This window comes from Ailuropoda melanoleuca, chromosome 4, assembly GCF_002007445.2.
Source record: "Ailuropoda melanoleuca isolate Jingjing chromosome 4, ASM200744v2, whole genome shotgun sequence".
Lineage (NCBI taxonomy): Eukaryota > Metazoa > Chordata > Mammalia > Carnivora > Ursidae > Ailuropoda > Ailuropoda melanoleuca.
In genome coordinates this window covers 22,670,607-22,693,303 of record NC_048221.1, presented here as the reverse complement: position 1 = coordinate 22,693,303, position 22,697 = coordinate 22,670,607, and the positions used below count along the sequence as shown (strand labels likewise).

Sequence of the window (22,697 nt, the reverse complement as noted above, 5' to 3'; positions counted from 1 at the left end):
TTCATTGAAAGCAGGTTTGTGTTATAGGTAAAATTTTCTTGGGGGACATAATAGTCTTCCCTTCCTAATTCATATTTTCCTCCCTGCTTATTGACTCCACACTGGCCGTACTGACTGCTGACCCTAATTAACTCCATATCCCCCATCTCCCCCCATTATTGGATGTTTTTCTGGGGTATATACAGCTCTGTATGTTGTTTATCTTGCTATATTACTTAATTTCATGAGCATTTTTGATCTTGTCAAAAAGATCTGTTTTCAGAAACAGAATCTTGTTAAAAGGTTTTCTTTGCCTCTCCGTAGATGGGCTGTCATTTATTTTGAAATGTCCCTATTGTTCATTATCTCAAGAGTTACCAGTATTTGCAATCACCAGCTCCTTAGAGACAATCATCCTGTCCTAGAATCCTTTGCTCCTACCCCAGTTTATTTAGATTTCTGGAAGTGGGGTTATGGACATTCAAAGCAGGTCCTAACCCAACAGGAAGGGACAAGTATGGGGCTCACACACTGAGGGTCACCAGGACAGAGTGAGTGTGTGAGTGTGAGAGAGAACAGGGCACCCAGATGCTGTTCCGTGGGGCCGTCAGCTTCTCGGGTTTGGGCCGACCCCACACACGCTTGGATTAGGTTCACTGTAATCAGAGGCCATCCCGTGCAGCTGCGTGCCCACGCGCACCTCTCTGTAGGCGTCCCTCCGTGTCATACTCTAACAAGAAATGAGGGAGTTCCTGAATTTAGGCAACAGAGGCCTATTTGTAAATTATAAAGCTATGATGACAATAGCTATAATGGCCATACCCGACGTAAGAATTGTTAGGGTATTCAGTACATGAAGACTGAGCACCTACTATGCACTGAGCACTAGTTAGGTGCTAAGGGATGACACTGGTCACAAGGCATAGCTCCCGCCATCAAGAAATTCTAGTGTGAAGCCAACAAAGTGAGACAAACATGGTACGGAAGAGCTGGAGAAATAGATACGTGAGCTGACTGGGACGGAAGCAAGAAGGAAATGCTGCTAACTCTTCCTGGAAGAACTGGGGGAATCCTCCCCGACTGGATCGTAAGGGACAGGAGAGGAAAAGTCAGATTGGAATATATCCAGCACCTGGGGAAGGCCGAGACTATATTAATCTACCTCTTTGAAAAAGACAGATAATTTAAAAAAAATAATAATAAAAATGGTAGCCATCTAACCTACTGCCAATTCCTGTCACCCCAGGTAAGAAAATGAACATGAACGAAGGCACACAGGAAAGAAAGCAGAGCGTTATCTGAGAAACAGCGCGCGACGGGGCAGGTGGGGCAGCTGGCTGTGAGACGGCCCTCATTAAAGAGCACTGCTTTGCAGGGCAGGGGACTCGACTAGTCAACATTGCGGTCAACAGTGTCAGCGCTGGTATCAGAAGTTAATTACAGCTGTCATGTTTTTGAGGGCTCATTATGTTCCAGTCACCATGGTCAGCATATAGTATGATTTATCATTAAACACACACACGTGATAGGAGATAACTATTATTTATTATGTCTCCCATTTTGCTTACTATGGGGAAACTGAGTCTCGAAGAGATCAGCTGACTTGCCAAAGGCAAACCTTGGAGCCAGGACTGAAATCCGTACTGAACTAACTCTGCCACTCATACCTCTAAGAGTTTCTACTAATTACTGCTCAAATCATTGAAGGCTTTTGAGTGGGGAGAGTAACAGGATTAGATTTATATTTTATGAGGATAACTGTAAAAAACGATCAAACAAACAAACAAACAAAAAACCAGAGTGGTTATGCATTCACTCAGCCTGAAAGAGGCTATGTGTCTCCCTTTCATTTTAAGCGCAGAGGAAGCCTTTCGCTGATAGAGCCGAAAAATCATCACTTTGTCCTGGGTAGTCGTACGTGAGCCCATCCTTGATGAAAAGTAGCCAGTGAACCCCGGCTTTATCACTCTGAGCTGGGAACTAGGAACTGGCTGCCGCTTACCTTTTGCTGTCATATCCGAGTGCCACCAACTGCAGAGGTTAAATTCCACCAGGAACCTAAAGAGAAGACACAAAAGCCCAGAGTTACTTGGTCATGTACCCCCCGGATGGAACAGCGACACAGTGTTATTCAGCACTGCTCACTGCATTTGAAACAATAACAACATGATTGGAAGGTACCAGTATGGTTGGTTCTGTGACCACTGAATTTGCACTGGGCTTTATCTTACTTGTGAAAGGCTGTGTTATCACCCATGCCAGCCAAACCCTGAAATTGGGTTTCCCTAGACTCCAGGACTCTGTTGAGAAATACCCTGCTTGTGGGCAGAAATGGTTTTCCAGTTATAGTCTGAGTCTATAGTAAGAAGTCGATTTCCGAAGGGCTTCCTCGGCCTTCATGCAGAGATACAAATAGCATATTCTCTACGTAAACAATGATTTACAGTAGTAAAGGGTGCTTTCGAGATTTATACTGCACTGCAAACTTGTTCAGGCCTGAGTGTGGGGGGGGGGCACAGATGAACAAACTTCTCAATGAAATTATGCCACAATGCAATTTAAAAAAAAAAAAAAAACAATCAGAATTTCTCAACTGCTAGTAAAAAATGCAAAAGTCATATAAACCATCCTCCAAACAAAGAGAGATAGATGAAAATTCCGTCATTTCTCCTTCAGGCTCATGGCTACTGCCTCCAGCGGCTCGCTATCGATCAAAATCTCCCTATTGTCTGTTACTGTATTTTCTGCCTCTTATGTACAGAAGAGAAATGAATTTCAATCTATAATGTTGTTAAATTAATATAGGTTACATTAAAGCAATAAAGAAGACAATGGCTGTTTGTCAAATGGTAAGAAACCTGCCTCAGACCCTCAGAAGCGGGGCCACGGAGGGCAAAATCAGAACCTGAGAGTTTGGTCCTGCTGAAACAATCTGGTTTTCATGCTCGTCCGTGGCATTCCTCCCTTTCACGGGATACAGTGTTTCTGTCACGTGTCCAATCTCTTCTGGGAGTCAAGCCTTTCATCTTTGTGCCATTTCAATCTGACCTAAGTCACAGATGCACCCAGCACCCTCCCAATAGGAGCGTAGTTTGACAAGGTAAACAATTAATTCACACCTGAGAAAAGCCCCCAGCCCCTGGCCCATGACTGCACAAGCCCCCCTTTCCGGCACAAGCCCCCCGCGCTCTTGCACATGCCAACACATCCGAAGGAGCACAGTGGGCAGCCCTGGCAATTTGTTCTTCTGACCACAGCCCACCCAGGCTGCATTAAAAACAGCCAGACATCTATGTTAAATTTAACACTAACCACAATAAATAAATTTGGTTTGTATATTGCAAGCTGTTAGTCTGCTAACCAATGACATAAGGGCATAAGCAGTGACCATGAATCACTGAAAGATAATTTTTTGGTCTCAGCTTTCAATATTTCGAGATGTTCAATGAGGTTATCTCAGAGTATTTTGAATCTAATGGTTGTTGAAAACATGAAACACAGTCTTCCAATTCACTTTATAATACAAAAGAAAAGCAATATTACTGTCCAAAAAAGCAGCAAATTGTACTTACAAGACAAGTTCTGTCATTATCCATTTTACTGCAGCAAGGAAGGCATTATAAGGCTGAAGAGAAGAATTCGGTTCATTGAAAACAATGCATCACATATGAAATTTGTAGTTTAACTTAAGGCTTTACATAAAGACAATGTTATTCTTCGAGAGAGATTGATATCACGTTAAAAAACAGTGAAGCTCTAGCTAAAAGGAGAACATGGTTGGATACTGTATCCTAAAACTAACATTTTAAAACTTTGAACTCCCTTGTAGTGAGATGTGATTTACAAGTAAAATAAACATGATCTAATACAGGGGTTATCTCTCGGAGGAAAAAGGAAGTTCAGCAAACGATGTTTAAACCCTTACCCTCCAGGGGCTAATATTTTGCAGCCTAATGCTGAAGGGCTAAAATCATATAACTAATTTCAAATGGTAATTCACAGATCTGCCCCTCAGAAAGGTGATTCCCTGTTCTCCCTCACTGTATGTCATTCACTGAAATAAGAACGAGTTGCATATACTTGATTTTAATGTTGCCCGTGAGTTATGTAGGATTTAAGCTGCCTTTTCTCATACATACATATTTGGACTTGGGGGAAAAAATGACAACCGTATAAACATGTGATTTTATCCTTGCAGAAATTCCCCTTCGAGTCTATAAAAGAAGGCACTGACAGCCTAATCTTTATTTTAGAATATTTTAATTTAAAAAAGCAGTTGGATTGTTTACCCTGTGATATTTTCTATGTGGATAATTCAAATTCTGGAAAATAGCAGGTCTCCCCTGAGTTGGTTCTTTGAATCTACATATACCAGCTATTCCAGGAGTGGAGGCACTTGAGAGAGGCGCTGACTTTGGCACAGCACTACCCCCAGATAGCAGGTCCAGAAAAATCTCAGAACCTTCTGTGGTTGCCTTTAGGTTATCAGAGAATTGAAATGCTAAATCCTGGTCTCTGAAGTTATGGGTATTTAATACCACCTTCTGAGCATTCTGATGATAAAGACTAGAACTAGGAATGGGGGAATTATCCAGTCTTAAATAAAACAAAACCCAATTTATATACCTCTAACCATTCTCGACATTTCCCTATTTCAGGTCAGTAAGTCAATGAACAAAACAACAATAATAACAGTCTACTGGGGTTATTCTCAGCCCACACAGATTTCAGACTGGATCTCTTGCTCTGATTTAATTGAGTGTGTCAACATCATTCCCTGAATCACAGGGCTCTCAGGATTAGGGTAAGATAAGGATGTGAACCATTAACTCTTTCCTAAAACTGCGACCTGCAGTCCTGTGGCTCTGCTCTTCTATTCTTACTGCTTGGAAAAGAACCATCTTTCTTTCAAAAAGACCCTGGTGGTCAGACCCTGGGACAGTTCTGTGCCTTTGTACCTGCCAGGATGGGTAGTGACATTTCAGGAGTCCTTGTTAGTGTGGGTCCCTGGGAGGAGGGAATGAATAGAGGGATTAGGGAGGCTGGGGAGGTGGGGAGGGACAGGCACAGGGGCAGCTCCCTGGGGGCAGGGGGTTGGGTGGGAGGGCAGGAAGGGCACTCATGCATTCTGTGTCAGACATTAGCTCAGTGTAGGGGTACACAAAGGGATTATGTAAATACAGGATTAAAAATTTAAATGCACATTATCATTCAGAAGGGTAAAGCCATTGAGCTTTTAAGCCTAATGATGAAAACGTATCTTGGGAACATTTTAAGTCTAGAAATATTCATGCTAAGTCTAGGGAAGTTGGATTTGGAAAGGCATGTTGATTCTCACTAAAAAGTGCTATTTTTCAAAACATTGAACTTTCAGTCCCTAGTTGCCTTTCAGAAATTTTCCAGCTCCAAATCATTTCTTGTTCCCTCAGTGGAGGAGAACCATGCTAAATATTTGGCTTTTAAATAATTTCCTTGCAAGATCTTACATCTGCAAATGAGAAGGTGTGTGTTTATATGTTAAAAACCAAAATGGCTCATAAATTTTGTGTTTCAAACCAGATTTAAGGTTAATTTTTGGAATTTACAAAATGATAGCATGCAAAGATTATATTTATTATACACATACGCGGGGTTATGTCAAAGTATACTGCAACTGCTTTTCCTGTATTTTCAGGTGACGGGTGGCCAAGCTTACATTGCTTATACACTGTAAATTATATTTTTTAACTGGGAGTAAATTATAACAGTTAATTTCTGGCAGTCTGAAAGCCTGTTTCTATTGATCCAATAGCTATGTTGATTGGCTCTCCACTGTGACATCACCGATGGAACTAGCTCCAGTGAAAATGATGCGTCAAAACTCAGCAGTAACTTGATTAGGGTAGAGAATCTGTGTTCAAAATGTGAATTTGTCCACAGGCTAATAGGTTTCTTACAAACCAAAGGGGAGATTTTTGATGAACCAACCCAAATTCTCTTTTATATGAGAATGAGAGAATTACCAAAACTTCTCCCCTTTTATATCCACCAAAAGGGGACACATTTGTCCATCAAAGACGTTCGACCCGACTGTCATTCATATAAGCAATGGATTTGGGTTTGAATGGAAGTGGTTTTTCTTAACCAGCAAAATCAGGAGATACTTTAACACAGTCATGGTTTCGGAAGAAGATAAAGGATTACTCCAAAGATAAAGGTATGCTCACACTCAGAAACAGATAGAAACGTGCTCCTGTGTTGTGGGTGAGTGCACTGTACTTACATCCAGTAGCCCACTGGCGCCATCACTGCTGTCCTTGTTGGCCCTGCACATGGCTTGATAGTCATAAAGGGTAATTCTATAGGAAAGAATTGAAAAGAGGGTCACTAAATGGGAAGCTATGTGTGAACCAGCATGGTGAATGGTCACCAGACCACCATCAAGTGAGCAGCGACAAACACAAATAAATGCAGGCCTCATAAAGATGACAAACGAGGAACATGCAAAGTCATGGGCTGGAGACACGGCCAGGTCACACTTGGAACCTGGAGAGCAAAGGGAGTAAGTGTATTAGGATTAGGTAAGGAGACAGGGATGAGAAACCTCTCAGCTTGATGAAACAATCATTTTGGTTTAAACAAGGGTGATTTGCATGGACTAGGATACTCCAGAGGGATGTTGCGGTTCTGCACTGGATTCTGGGCCCGGGAGGGAATCCACTTGGGCCATGTCTCCAGGGTGCAGGAGAGCTGGGAAGGGCCATTCTGAGTTCAGAATTGGCAGGGTCCTCTGTCTCTCTCAAGCACTAGGAAACAACCCGGAACCAAGATAAGCCCGGCACTTTGACAATTCTTTGGAAACCAGTTGGCTCATTGGTTATAATCCCCACTCCCAACTACCACCACCGTAACAGTGACTATATTTTTGCTTTTGAAAACAATGCCATTTATGAAACAAGAAAATTGATATTTTTTTTCTTCACTGGTGATGAAAGTATAGCTCTCATTCCCAATTATGAGGTTTACTCAATTGCCAAGACGTTTCACTTTATAGTTGTTCCAGATATTTTAATTCTTCACCAACAACATTACAGAGAATGGAGACTGACAGTTTCTGATAGCCACTTAAAGGTTCTAGAAGGAGCAAACACCTTATCCCAAAGGCAACATGACTTCCATCCTCCCACCAGCTCCCCTTCCGGCTATCCTGGCACCCCAAAAAAGAGACCCTTGAAGTTTGGCCCAAATTACATAACTGCCAGATGACATGTTAATACTGCAATACCTGAACTCCTAAATGACTGCAAGGAATTCTCCCTGAAGGAATTCCTTTCTAGAATAACACCATGTTTAACCTGGAGCATACTTAATGTTGGGCTGGGAATGGACACTAGAATAGAAGTTCCATGCAGCAGGACTGGTGTTGGACCCTGAGCGCTAGCCCAGCACCCAGCACGGAGAAGGCATTCGGCTTCCAAAAGATGAAGGCACGAACGATTGCCTGATTGCCTGAGTCTTGAAGAGATGATGTCACAACAAGATAAAAGGGGTCAGCTTCAAACTAAGGGATGAAGAACTCCTCCTTTGGACCATAAGCTAGAGGCATCACACAAGTGGATTAAACAAAGAACGATTTATGGGCACCAAGTAGAAAACTGACCATGCTTGGCCAAATCAAGATGGAAACGGGCCCCCACCCAGCACAACATAGGTGTGTTTGACAGCAGAGCCCAGAAAGGCCCCTGTGGTCGCATGATCTCCCAGCAAATCCCCAAAGTCTCTCCCTTATCAGAACATTTCTTCTAGCGTTGTTCACTGTCCTCTGGCTTTTTCCTCTACAGCAGATGCCAGGAGAATCTGAGTTTATTGAGAGAGAAACAAAGCCCATGAACCAGCCAAGCGTCTGGCTCACGGAAGTCCCTGAACAAATTTCCACTGAAATGCTCATCCATTGGCATAGCCCTGATGCTACCCCCAGCCACAGAACCAACTGCAGACCACAAGGGACAACTCTGTTCGGTCCTTGACTGCCCCACTATGTCACAGTCTCCACCGCATCCAGAGGGTTTCTGTAGGTGGCCTGAAAGGGCCTCGTAGGACTTGGCAGGAATTATGCTTAGCTTCATCCTTTTCATACTGCTCACTCCGTCCCTACAGCTGGAACCTGGGCCAGAGCGTGGTGAGAGGCAGCGTGGGTTGAGTGGAACACGCCTGCGCTTGGAGTCTTATAGACGTGGACACAGTATGGCCTTGGTTGGAAAGGTTATTATCTGGGTGCCATTATCCAGGGTGCAATCTCTCTCTCTCTTTTTTTTTTTTTTTAAGATTTTATTTATTTGTTTATTTATTTGAAAGAGAGAGAGAGAGCGCACATGAGCTGGGGGAGAGGCAGGGGCAGAGAAAGAGGGAGCATGGAGCCCGACTCTGGGCTCGATCCCAGGACCCTGCGATCATGACCTGAGCTGAAGTCAGACGCTTAACCGACTGAGCCACCCAGGCGCCCCTCCAGGGTACAATCTTGAGCAAGACGCTAATCCTCTTCTGAGGCTTCATTTTCTCCCTCGTAAAACGACTCATAATGATGTCCTGAGATTCAAATAATCAGACACGCGGAAATATACTGAAATATACTATGTAGCATGCTCGCTTTGTTACTATCCTTACAACAGAAGGCCTCATTTTGTTCTTTGTTGGAGTTTGGGATCTTAAAACTACCCCATTCCCAAGGGCTCAAGTGACTGGCCCTGTGGCCTAGTGGTTAACGCAGCAGCTTTGAAGTCGGTAACAGCTGAGCTCAATCCTAACTTGTCCACTTATTACAGTGGTTTTGTTTGTTTGTTTTGCTTTGTTTTGGTTTACTCTTTGGGTGCCTCAGTTTCCTCTGTGAAAAGGTAAGAAAAATGGCTACCTTATCGGGACGGTTGTGGGATTACCATTTAGCACAGGATCCGGTACGGAGGAAGCATTCAACAGAAGGCAGGGCTGTAGCGGCCGTTATAATTTATTAGTCTGGTTTTCATTGCCATTATTAATTAATGGGGATGGTGTTTAATGCAATGGGAATTGACTCAGGCTTTACCCAGCTGGCTGAAGGATGGCCAGGTCCCCTGATTTTCTTAGCTCATTGGCACATATAATGCAGCATAAAATTCACACCTGTTACTGTGGTACAAGACACCTTCAGGACTTGCACCAGGGTTATCGAGAGATGATGACTTCTGTCCGTGGGCTTCATAGCTGAGGACGGTGATAACAACAGCTCATGTCTACTGAGCTCTATTTAGCAACATTGAGCAAGGTACTCTTGGAAGCATATCCCAACAAGATAGATTCTAATCATCCCCATTTCACAGATGGCCAAACCAAGTCTCAGTAGTGTATCCAGATTCACACCACTAACAAATGGCAGAGGCAGAATTCGACAGGGGCCAAGCTGAGTCCGCCTCACTCTGCCTTCTTCTCAGGAGCAATCTCTGAAAGATTCTGGGAAATGTTTAGAATTCCACCCAGTGCACTATCCCAGTCTCATTGGAATGTCACAGAAAATGCTGCTTAAGACGAGGTCTCCTAGCCAAAGTCCAGAATCAGCTTTCAGGTCTGTGGTCAGCGGGCCAGGAGCGACCACCTGGCGAGGCCAACAAGAGCCCCTCGATAGCCATCCTCCCAGGAAGCTCAGGATTCTCCCCGGATCATTTTCAAAAGGCTCTAGTTTATAGGGTGAAGCCAAACTCAACAGCTGGGGGGCAGCCTCTGGGCCAGAGCTCCTGTCTTTCATTTCCCATGGAAGCTTTCCTCATCGGATTGCCATGGACGAGGTTCCAGAACAAGCAAGCCTTCCCTGTCTTCTCCACACTTAGACAGCTTTAACTAGATGTTGCAGAAAGAGAGACTTCCAGATTATTACCCTTTTTGAAGTGATTTTGTTACTGTTTTAAATAACTCCATTTTGTGGCTACCTGTATCCTGTTTGGCTGATTATAGTTAAAGAACATGATAATTGCCTGCTTTCATTCGGCTCTAAAATAAGCCCCGAGCCGCATGCCCAGCCCAAGCCTGGTGTTGCACTGCCACAGTCAGCCGCGGGAGTTCATTCTCATTGCGGATAACATGCCTTAATCCCCACTACATCCCCACCAGGCCACTTCAGCCCCCGGCTACAGCAGAGACCTTATCATTAGCATCTCTGTGCTCCCCAGACGGGTCTCTTTGAAACTCTGACGGAAGCCAGATAGGGTGTCTGAAAAAGAAATGCAAAGTGCTTCAGAGAAAACCTAGACAGCCCTGTGTGCCCCGTGGGTGACAGGCCCAGGACACTGGGACTTGCTGAAAGCCCTTTTGCTGATTCTGCTCTTTTCCAATGAGACAAAAATCACGACCAAGAAACATATGTCTTCTAAGAATTAGAAGATTCCATTTCAAAGGCATAAGCTCAGCTAATTTTGACTTGTGAGAAATTGCAGGGACCAGCATTTATTAAACACCTACTGTGTGCCCAGGAGGCCAGGTCTTTTACCTGCAATGGCTCACTGAATGAGCTCTGGCTAAACAATTTGCCTAAAAACCAATCTTGAAAGAGCTTAATGTTTGCAAAGACAGTCCTAAGAACAGGACAGGGAGGCATTTGACATAGAAACTCACCACAGGACATATTTAAGTGTTTTTGAATCTACAAGTATAAGAAGTCAAGTGACTCACTAGGGTAGCACGTAAAAATATGTATTCTTTGTTGAGCTATCAACTGTGTTCTCCAGGGGCAGCTTTCAACTTGTAAGGGATAGGACAGGGCGCGGGAACACAGAATTCGTAACAAAGCCATTGTCATTTTACATCTCAGGAAACCAAGAGAGGGGAAAGCTCAATCTGTTGACCTGTTAACAGAAAATCCAAAAGGTTCTGTACCCTTCTCTCCTTTTCACATTGGAGGCCATGTCATCCCAGAGCAACTTCTTACAGAGACTGCACCGCTCTTCACAGTCAGCCCAGCACATGGAACACAGCAGAGATGGTGAATTTACAGGACCCTGGTCCTGCCGCCTTCGAGTCCCTGACTGGAAATCCCTGGCACAAATCTGGTGAATGGGCACCCATCATTAACGGAGAAGAAGCGCCATGTGGCCGCCCCAGCCAGGAGCCCAGCACACAGGGTACTGGGGCCACCGGGGTCCAGAGTAGAACCCCGAGGAGCGAGCCATGGGAAAAAGCTTCCCTCATCCTATAGAAGAAACACCAAATTCTTTTCATCAGCAGGTGCTGATAATATAAAACAAAGCCAAGTTTCAAAGAGTGGTCACGCCAGCATCTCCCCCAGGTGATAAAAGCAGTAACAATAAGAAATAATCGATTACTTTCTGCCAGCACGGAGGCATTAGCTCTTGTGCCCGGGGCACGGTTACATGTTATAGGAAAAGACACAGGCTCAGAAGGCGAAATCACTGCTCCAAGGTTATTACAGCTCTAAGTGGACTGGTTGCTTCAATCCCGAGGCAAAGGATAATATGCGTGCACGGGGTAAGGGCACCTAGCTGGTAGCTTGTTTGTCCGTTCACCTGCACCTTCCTCGAAAATTAGCTCAGCTGAAGGGGAAAATGGAATCTTGATTAATGCCACAGAGGAAAGAGTAAATTTCTTTTGCCTCTTTGTTTGAGTAAGAAATAGAAGGAAACAGCAGAATTCTGCTTGGGGAATGAGTTCATGCAAATCCCATTTGAGGCAAGAAATCTGGATGCGGGGGGGGCTTCCTTGGGCTCTGCCAAGTTCATGTCTACATTTCACAGCACTGCACCGCGACGAAGCCTGTGCTGTGCTCAGCACGGTGCAGGGCACGTAACTGAAGCTCGGCGTATCAGTACCTAGGGATGTTGGTGTTTGTGGGTGCCTTTATTGCTACTGGTCACCCCCACAGGTGTTACTGAGTGTTCCTGCTTGAGTTGCTTGGGGTCCAGCATCATGGACAGACAGGTTAGTTGGTGACTATGACCATTTGTGTTCAGGACCGCACTGGGCATATGGAGCGTGGGGGGAGCCAGGAGTTGTGAACACAGCCTCATCTCTGGAAGATCTTCCAAGTGAATATCACAGCAAACCAGATTCAGTTTTTAGAGGACGTGTGTGGTCTAAAGTAAACAGACATGCTGGATGCGGCAGACACTCTCATAGTCTCCCCAAGTCCATTTTCCTCTTCTGCCAAGCAGAACCCTGACATTTTGATATGCACATTTCCCAGGTTCCTTTGTAGCTAGGTGAGGCTGTGTGATGAAGTGGAAGTAAATACTTGTGGGACTAAATACTTGAATAAATAAACCTTATTTTACTTCAATAAATAAATAAAATTACTTATTAAAATACATTTCAATCAAGAAATTTTTCTTGGACTTTTGAACCTCCCTGGATCCTCCTTCTGCTAGCCTAGACGGCAGATGTGAGGGCTGGAACTAAGCAGCTATCTTGGACCATGAAGTAACCTTGAGTTTAAATGCTAACAGAGGAAGGTAGAGAAAAAAAAGATGTGGTCATGGGTCCATGATGACAACAAATTTGTATTTTTAGACTTCCTTCACATAAAAGAGAAAAAGACTCCTATGTTCTTTAGCTCCTTGTTATTCTGGAATTTCCTATTATTTCTAGTAAAACTAACTACTAACTGATATATTGGACTCAAAGTTTGAGAAACTTTCTTTCACTCTCTCCTGAAGCCAAATAAGCATAAGTGTGAACAAATATCTCTGCAAGAAATACTTCAGTCTACTCCGACTAGGGGAGAAGATGAGTGGGGATTGGATAAATATGGTCTGCAATCTAGAATCTGAGAGACATCAGTGCAGATTCCATCTCCCCCACTCGCTACTGTGGGTGAACTTGGACAAGGCTCTCAGATGTTTAAAGCCTCCATGTCCAGGTCCTCTTCTGTCAAATGGAAATAATAGTGGTAGTTAAGCCACGGAGTTGTTATGCGGATTCGTGAAGGTTATACACATAAGCTACTTGCAATGATGCCGGGCCTGTATTTAGTATTTAATAAATGAGGTGTGCTGCTATTACGAGAAAGAGGAGGGCAGCGATTCTCACTGTTGTCATCTGGGATACAGGAGCTTCAGGATTTTAGAGAGCAGTGCACTGGAATCTTCATGTCTCTGCATTCCAGAAAGTTTGGCTCAGAAACACACTTGTTCAAGCCAATCTGTCTTCTTGTTCCTTTCAATACCACCTCTGACAAAGCTAGCGTACTTCTGTGGAAACGGTCGGGTCAACAGGAAGCCAAGAAGCCATTGCATTCATTACATGAGTGTTGAGTATTAGACATTGGGGGAGTGGTCGGAATGAGAGAGCAGCCATCCAAACATAACAGACGTCTCCTAACACTCTGGAGACTCCAAGGCCCGGGCATTGGCTGAAATGCAATGGGATGACCAAGGACAGGGAGGGCTCCAGTCACCAGCCATGGCGCCTAGATAGAGCCTGTGTAGAGACAGAAGGAACAGCCCAAGCCCTGAATTCTGCCTAATGTGTCACCCTTCTAGAAAGGCAATTTCAAGGGCAGAAGGAGCCACTGCAGGGAATTCCAAACAAGTCAACTATGTTAATGAATGTGTGGGGTGAGGTGCGGAAGACATTCACCAGGCCCCATAGGGAAAATATGGTCGTGAAGGGGTGAGAGCTCAGGCATGCGGCACCAAGCGCGTAAAACAAACAAAATCGAATAAAGCAAAAAACACACAGCCCAGACAGAGGGGAGCTATCGGTAGCTCCCACAGCAAAAACAGATTATTAGCAAGCAGTCCGCATCCCTGCAAGCCAAAGAACAAGGGAAGACTTTTGGCAGAACCCACCAGGACGTTTGGTAAAAGCACGCATTATTCCATTTAACTCCCACCAGTGGTTATGTGGATAATTCTTTCAGTTCTATTTTGGTGCTGAGAAAACTGACATTTAGTGAGTTAAAGTTGCCCGATGTCAGGCAACTCCAAAGGGGACAGCATCTAGACCCGTACCCTGGCGCTCTTGACTTCATGTTTCTTGATCCTGACGGTGCATGAGAAGCACGTGGATGCTTTCATCAAACGTAAAGGCCTCTCCGTCCCCAGCCGGATTTCACATGCATCTCTTGGGGAGTAGCTGAGCACAGGCGTGTTTTAAAAAGCTCTCCAGTGATGCTGGTTGAGTCCAGGCCCACAGGCCCACCCCCCCACCCCCAAAGGCTGTGCCCTGGAGGTAACTGTCGCAAAGTTGCCACCTTTTGGGGGCCTTTGTGATTAAAATAAAAAGAAGAAGAAAATGAAAAGAAAAAATAAAAAGATCTCAGACATTTGGAGCTCTTATCCAAGAGCTAATCTCACCTCCTGCCTGCAGTAGCTTTGCAATTTGCAGAGCAGTGTCCCGTACTTTGGTTTTGCTAATTCTCACAAAATCCCGAGGTCCGAGGTCCTTATTTGGGTGAGGAAGAAAATGAGGCTGGGAGAGATGGGGAGTCTGGGCGAGGCCACACAGTACGACTCTGGTGCTCAACCTGGAGTCCTCTTAGCTTAAGCCCAGTGTATCAAGGGGGCCCTCTCAGGAACTGTGGCTATTCTCCTGTGACTGGCTACACACACACACACACACACACACACTCACACACACACACTCACACACACACAAACACATATTTGTTTTTCACTTTATATATAAAACATATATACATAGATTTTCACTTTTCCTGGATATTTGACATTGAATTGGAATCGCTGGGGACAAGAAGGGGGGAGATAAACGAACTCTGAGAAATTATTCTTACAAGAGTTCTAAGAAAAATATTTTGAAACTAGATGTTCTCTTAGTAATCATAAGAGGGGTGATGTCACTGCCAATGACAGCAGAGAGAACCCGTGGAGTGTGGATTTTGAGAAATATGAAAGCAAGGCTCTTACTGGATGTGAATATGAGTGAAAAAGAAAAATAGCTAAATTGAAAAACGCTAAATGAGTCACTGCCCAGGGATTCCACTTACTCTGTGATAAGAATAAAGAGGTACTTGGAGTTCTCTGTTTGAAACACAAAAAGCTGACCTGGCGCATGGTACCTCATGAGAAATTACAGGAAGCCTGGGAATACGGCTTGGTTTAAAGAGATAGCAACTTCTGCTGAAAGAAATCTGGGCGATGCTATCACGAGGCTGGCCTCCCATCCTGAAAGATCTGCTTGCCCAGATAAGACACTGCTGAGCCAACATCTTCCTCAGCTACCTTTCCCTTCTCAAATGGAACTGAAAGAAGTTCCACGCACAACACAGGCTATTGTACACAGAACCAGGTTTAGAGCAGAAGCTAGACATTCTCTTGGCGCTCAGACTATGGGATGTTTGAATCCAGCTCTCTTACACAGAGACTTAGGGCAAGTTCTTAACCTTTCCAAGCCTCATTATTTCCATCTATCAAATGGGTATATTTACACCCAGGGCCAGTGTCTTGGGCACGCAACCTGTGTAATTGCACAGAACCTTGTACATACAAGGGCCCCAGGCTTGGTCGAATGCTCTGCTGTCACTGCCTTGAAATTTTTAAAATGTTTTGAACAAGGGACCCCAGATTTTCAGTTTGCCCTAGGGCCTGCAAATTATGCAGTGGGTCCTGTTGATGCCTGTCCCACACAGTTCTTGAAAAGGACTGCAAGAGGTAAGACGTGCCTGGTGCAGCCCAGGTCTGGTGTGAGGTAAGGGTTCAGGGAAGGTAGGCATTGTGATCATGACTTTCACGCTACCAAACTTATGGGTGTATTATTTGGCCCCTGGATACTAATGTCACATGTAAGTGGGGTAAACAGAGTCAAGTCAAGGACTGAGCTAAAGTGACCAAGAGAGACTATTTTGCCTCTTAGATTGTTCGCACACACTGCTGCAGAACTTTCTCAAAGCTCCCTCAAGTTGGCAATTTGCAGAAATCTATGGCTTCCCTTTCTACCCCAGGGCACTGTAGACCCAGAAGTGGATATTCTTTCCCTCCCTCTCTTGCTAAGTAAAACAACCATCAGGTCACCAGGTAAGTGACCAGACAATCAAGGAAAGAGTCCACTGCCATGTAAACAAGCATCATCTTGCTTTAGAAAGACAGGCAGCAAATCTGGACCATGGGAGAGGGAGAAAGGGAGACGGACAAAGGAGATGGTGTCTCTGTGAGCTCTTTCTGGAGAAGATGTTTTGTAGGGTTCTTGTCTACGAAACTCATTTTTTAAAGACTGGATATAAGCAGATAAAATCAAGAAGCCTTGTGCCATCCCAGCACTATCCAAGACACTGAGAGGAGAGATGATGAGAGGTCAGTGCCGGGAACCGGTCCTGAGCTTCACCTGGGCTCAACCACGCCCCCAAAGCAACTCGGCTTCTAGGCATCCTGTGTTCTGGGGGTGACTTCTGTTCCAGAGCACCGCCAGGTACTTTGGGCTACACCTTTTCAGTGCTTCTGAAATACAGGTCTTTTTGGAATGAAAGGACTGTCACCCTTGTGCTCTGAGGATACTCCACAGTCCCCAACACCAGAGGCCGCTTGGCCAGACGTCCGTCGTGGGAAGCCTGCTGTGAGGGGTGGGAATGCAAAAGGAACACTACCTGGTGCTGAGCAGACAGCAAAGCCAAGCCCGAGCAAATCCACAAAACAAATCTCAGCATCAGCCATAGCAATTATTAAGGCCTTAATATATGCCAGGTACTGTGTGCGAACTTTCTGCCCATTATTATCTCATTAACTCTGACGGCAGCCCGTGGAAGCAATAATGTAATTATCACCTTCATTTCCCACGTAAGGAAACCAAAGTTTGGAGAGCTCACTTGACTCATTCTAAGGCACGCAGTTAGTAAACGTCAGAGCCTGGATTTGAATCCGATCCATCTGACTCCAAAAGCTAAACTCTCATTGCTCTCGTGGCCCCGGTGAGGGCCCCTTTGAAGAGGCCCATGACCGCTGTCAGCCAATTCCCCCGATGACCCACAGACGCTATTACACTTGAGTAAAGTCCCCAGTCCTTCCCTTTTCTCAAATATGCGAGCTACTCTCATAGTAAAAGAAAGTTCTAGATTCATGCCAACCACACTTCCCTCACATCAAGGAGATGGCTGGGAATTTAAAATCCCACTACAACCTTCTTCCTTCTCCCTCCAAGCTGTTTGAAAGGAATATCCAAAGGGGAAAAGAAAAAGAAAAGATTTTGTTAAAGAAGTTGAAAAATATGCTTTTGGAAGAGAAACACGTGTGTGATTCTTCTCGTGTTTTGTCTCCCCCCACCTCCGAGTTGAAAACAAGCGAACACAATACAAATACACACATCCACGTAAAGACAGAAGCAGCCAGGGAGCCCCGGACAGCAGGCAATCCAGAACCTGCCCTGGGAAGCTTGAAGAAGTTATGGAAAACTCCATAGCATCCCAAGCCCAGCTCCGAGCTGAGTTTTCAAGCACACGTACAATGACTCCTGGCAAAAAAAAAAACCCCAAAAAACCAAAAAACAAAAAACAACTGCACTTGAATTTTAGAAAGGGAATTGAACACACTGCTATGGGCGGGCTGGGGGCAGGCGAGTGTGTCAGATTGCAGCGGTGCTGGACGGATGCCAAGTTTTTTATATCATTGCTTTTTTCCCTCCTTCTGGCACAAACAAGCTATGGCATCTCAAAAATTGGGTCATCATTTTTGAATTCCTTGCTTTCAGCACAGAGCTCAGTGGGTCTTGTTGACTGGCTTAAAAGTCTGATTTCCTGCGCTAACACTTCCTGGCCATTCAGCTGCAGGGAGTAATCACCAGGGGCCGGCAGCCGTGGCTCTCACAGGCGAGCCCAGGTCCATCCCCATCGTGCCTGCTGTGATGGACTCAAGGGCATCAGATATGCCCACGGAAGCACCGCTTCAAAGGCTGCCATTTTCTGGGAGGCCAAGGGAAGGGAGACATATTGCCTCCTGGGGGACAATACTGACATCCTGATCTCGTGGGGGGATGGCTTTGCTGTCCCCAAGAGCACGGCTGGCCTGCCCAGGAGAGACGTGGGGCCACACATAAGCTGTCAGACATTAGCTCCCTTTAGGGTCAGTGATGGCTTTCATGGCCCAGGTGAGGAGTACTTGCCTCCAGTGGACTTTGGCACCATGTGGGTTTTCTTCCAGCAGCAGATGAAAACTTCCCTCCATCTGGGAGCAGGTTTTGAGAACTGTCACTTGATTTTCTAAAATTATTTCGACAGGTCTCTAAATGTCACTTTTCATCCCCGATTTCCAGATTTTTAACAAACTTCCCCCGTTTGCCAATGTGAGACAAAATACACTCTTCCTTTTCTAACCAGGGGGAAAATGTTTCCTACTTCTCTGCAAGCACTTGCTCAAGACTGCTCTAATTGCGTCCCACTGCAGGCTCTGACTTCAATATTGGCCTCCAATAAACCCTATGCTGGGTGAACAGGAAACTCATTGTGAGCTGAGTTTCTGCAGCTCTTAACACTCAGGCAAGAGGCATCGAATTTCAGCAAGATCTTCTGGAGCATGAACCCGAGTACAAACCAGCCATGGGGTCAAGTCTGGGCTTGCTTTATTTGACCTTGGTTTGTTTTATTTTATTTAGGCAAACTTTTTCAGGGGGCGCAGAGGACCATAAAATCCTTACCTTTTAAAGGAGCCCATTGTTAACAGTTTGTTCATCACAGCTCCCTCGACCTCACCAAAAAAGTCTCCAGTCTGCAGGGAAGAAGAGAAGAACCCAGGAGGAAGTATAGATCAACAATGTGCTCAAACACCAGAGAAGACTCAGAAACGGACGCGGTCTGTGTTCTGGAACCGACAGAAGCAAAACGCAGGTTTTCAGGTTACATGAAAAGTGGAAAATGTCTTAATAGTCAGGAGAAGTTACGGGATTACAGAGCAGACTAGGAAGCAGATGGGAATGTTCCACAGGACATGGGACAGAGGGGGGTGGCACTGAATAACACAAGCTGGGTGCTGGAACTGAAACACCCCGTGCACACGTGTGCACAGACATGCACACCACACACACACACACACACACACACACACTCGGATGGAGTAAGCATTAATCTGCACTCAGTCCCCTGTGATTAAAACACTAGTTCATAGACAGGAACGGGCTGAGAAAGGGCTTCCTAAGCAGTAATAAAAAGGATTGTTTATAATTCCTGGATGACCTGTTTAGGGAAATACAGCAGTCCTCTTCATCAGCCCTATAAATTTCCTGCTGTTGAAAGGAGGTCTTTTCTCACAATCACTTTCTGAGGATCCCTCGCAGTTTTGTCCCTGGGCAGTTACTATGTTGACAAATAAGGCAGTCCAGAGCCCGGCCCCTTGAAGAGAGACTTCTCATGGCTCACCTCTACCGTGGGGCTGTCTTCAGGGCATTTGGGGTCGAGCAGCCCCTTCCCCACCACCGTGCTGGTGTTTTGGCCTCGACTAGGTCTTGGTGCTGGCTGAGATTTGCAGACTCTGAAGGGTGGGATGAAGGATGAACATCCTCGTCGATCCCTCCAGTCTCCTGGAACCACTGGCATCGGGGTCTCAAGGGTGTGTGCCTTGCAGCAGAACACTGCTTGGGGCAACGGCCTTCCTCTCCCAACACCGCAGACTGAGCCAGTGTAGACCAGGAGAGAGCCCCCATGTCCGCTGTGGGTGCTCTGAGGATTTATAGCTGACGTGTGGGTGGGTCAAGGGCATTATTCTAAGAGCCTGAATTACTAAATTATGTAGGCTTCATATTCGCTAAATCCCGATTCAGAGGCCCACTGAGTAACCTCAACCGCACTCCTGGGAATTTTCAGGCAGAAGGGCATATAAAGCCTTGGCCAAAAAGTCAAGAAAGAGAGGAGGAAGAAGGAAATGACATGCCACTGACTGAACATGGGGGATTGCCTGTTTCACTCTGGGGGCAATGGGAATCTTTCACAAACCCTGTGGGATTGTGCTGCCGCTAGGAGCTAGGACGGTTGTATTTTCTGTGTGTAACCATGCCAGAGTCAATGGAATTGGTCGTTAGATGAAGAAGAACTATCCTAATTGGGGTGCAGGAAACCAGACAACCTCAAACAAGCTGGGGCAGAGCTAGCCGGCGGGCTCCCTGGGCCATGCTGCGGGTCTGCACCCTGGAGAGATTCAGCCAGGAGCAGAGCCCGCGTGCATGCCCGTCTGGGGCCGAGTGCTTGATGCTGTTGGCTAGCCAAGGACTGACCACGGGGAGGTATCCAGCATGGGACCAGATTCCTATCTCAGCCCTCCACCATCACGGCAGGAGGACAGGGTTCTTCCTCACAGGTGGTTAATTTGGGTTCCCACTCCATTGACTCTTGAACGTCTGGGGGTATCTTCTCCCAGCCAAACGGATACATTACCATGGACCTCTGGGCTCTCCTGCTCTCTCAGACACTGGCCTTGCTTCATGGGCTCCCTCCTATCTAATCTTTACCAAGTGTCCCACGTGCAGAGACAGTGGGCATCTGAGGAGACAGGGTGTGGGCAAGTTTGGTTCCTGACCCTGTATGTTTTTCATCCATCACAGGTGCATTTAAGAACCCCACAAGCTTTTCATGGATAAGAAGGAAAACTGAAGCACGATTCCACATGTGACCTGGAGCCAGTCCGTTGATCAATTAACAGGGCATTCAGCTCAGACTCCTTAGGGACTTAAGGACAATTAACTAATTTATTTGGCATTAATAGGCCTATTGTACTGTTGACTGCTAAAGAATTTCAAATGCTTTAAATGGGACTTCTTTATAAAATGGTCCTCAACCATCCTCCTTGTACAGAGCCCGCCAGGAGGCTCAGGCAGGTCACGTGATATGCCCGCCACCCCCAAATCAGGGAAGGAAGAGAACGAGTACCAGAGACCACGTGCCTCCTTCTCTAGCATTACTTTTTAATGTCACACTGCTAAACATGTCTGTATTTAGCATATTCTTTGAATATGCTAATTTAATTTTTAATTGCACACAAGGTTTTCTATGCACAAAGTTTTAAAGGAGAAATCCGTTTTCTCTAGGACAATACTATTGGTTTGAACTCTTACTTCGATGTTCAAACACAGTGGAGATTTCTGTGCTTGGCCCCATGGCTTGGTTTCTTGTCCTCTCTTTCCCTCCTGCCCCATACTGCACACATATCAATCAAATGAAGAATATTCTTTGCCTATTTCTGGATCCTTGTCCCTCAGTGTTGAGAGCCCAAATCAATCCCTGAACTCAGATAACTGATTTTTAAAAAGCAAAAACCAGAAAGAAGCCATAAAGGATAACTATGTTGGAATATATATGTGTGTGTGTGTTTATGTCTGTGTGTATATATACATAAAAAAATGTGTGTGTCATATATACATATCTACTCATATATATCATATTCATATATGGAAAATATGTAAATATCAAAAGAAGGAAGCCTCCTTAAAATTGCCCAAACTCTTTAAGGCACCTCCACCCTTGAGACAAAGAGTTCTATAAACGGAACATTTTATAAGTGAGAAAGCAGACCCTGGGCTCTGCCCGTAACCCCCCAGCTGGGAGGTAAAAACTCTTTTTGGGGCCTGCTGAGAAGTGGGCTGTCCCATTTTTACAGGGATAGAAATAAGGTTTTATAATCTCCTGCTATTACCTCTTACGTATAGATGATCGTCTCAAAGTTTTAACACCATCCTTTGCTCCCCCTCACCCAAGCACATCATGAGCTCGTTCCTCAGAGTGGGTAGAAATTTCTCACTCACCTGTGTGTAGTCTTCAGACACCAGAATAAACCCATTATTGTCTATGAGGTAACAGTTCACAGTCTAGAAAATAAAAAAAAAAAAAAAGCCACAGTTTCAACTTTGGATCCTCAGACTGCTTTTACACAAAATGACGTACTTCCAACCTGACAGAAACCTATTTGAGGTTGTTTCTGGGGAATTGGAAATGCTTGCTGGTTCTAGGAGTTAAGGTCATGGTTAAGCTAAGCCCAGTGTTTACTTTGCCAAACTAACAAACAAAAATAAAACACTGAGCAAACCTTGAACATCCCAGATTAGGACAAAGAGAACACACATTAAAACATTAATTACAGTCAGTCTTCCTGGTTTTTTTTGTTTTGTTTTTCCCTTTCTGTGACCTGAAGACTATTTCCCAGGAACAAAGTGTTCACAGGCCCTGAGCCTGTATTCGTACTGGTTGAAGTACAGGCTGTTTTGAAAGCAAAACACCAGCACAATGTCATTACCCTAATGATGTATTAATGAAAACACTGTGTCAGCTCAGAAGACCATCAGGGGACCAGGTAATATTTTTTAATTTGTTCATAGACTTAGGCAGGGGGGAAGGGGCAGACTTCTGTTAAAGGGGCCCCTCAGGTCTCCTAAAGATTTTCAAACTGTGTTTTTAATTGGGAGCTGGATTTGGGGGCAGGGCTGTTAGCTTTTGGTAGCTCAGACTTATACACTGTAGAGAGCAAGGTAAACCCAAACCTGGGCTTCCCCACTACTTTAATCTCGAGTGAATGATTTGCTACAGGCGAAGTTTTAATTACAGTGCTGTGGAGTTTAAATTTAAGGTTTAATTCCATCCTTGATGTAACTCAATTTCTATTTATTGCAGCTTTACATACCGACTGCAACATTTAATTTGTAACATATCTTTACCCTGAGCTAAATTCCCCCTACCTCTGGGCCACCACAGGGCTGCTTGCTACCTATCCCTAGGGCTGGTCTTAGGCAGGCACAAAAGTACAGCAATGAGTTGGTCCAAAAGATTCATCCTTGATTAC

The 22,697-nt window shown here is 45.1% G+C and overlaps 1 protein-coding gene across 1 annotated transcript in view; it reads right to left on the bottom strand.

The window, feature by feature from the left end:
* The window catches only part of CACNA2D3 (calcium voltage-gated channel auxiliary subunit alpha2delta 3), a 488,288-nt gene that overhangs the window by 55,154 nt on the left and 410,437 nt on the right, over positions 1-22,697 (bottom strand). Inside the window, exons 26-30 of the mRNA XM_034658484.1 lie at positions 21,667-21,729; positions 18,574-18,644; positions 6,242-6,317; positions 3,552-3,604; positions 1,982-2,037 (exon numbers count right to left, since the gene is read on the bottom strand). Of these exons, the coding sequence (XP_034514375.1) occupies positions 1,982-2,037; positions 3,552-3,604; positions 6,242-6,317; positions 18,574-18,644; positions 21,667-21,729 (319 nt within the window). The remainder of the gene's footprint in view (positions 1-1,981; positions 2,038-3,551; positions 3,605-6,241; positions 6,318-18,573; positions 18,645-21,666; positions 21,730-22,697) is intronic.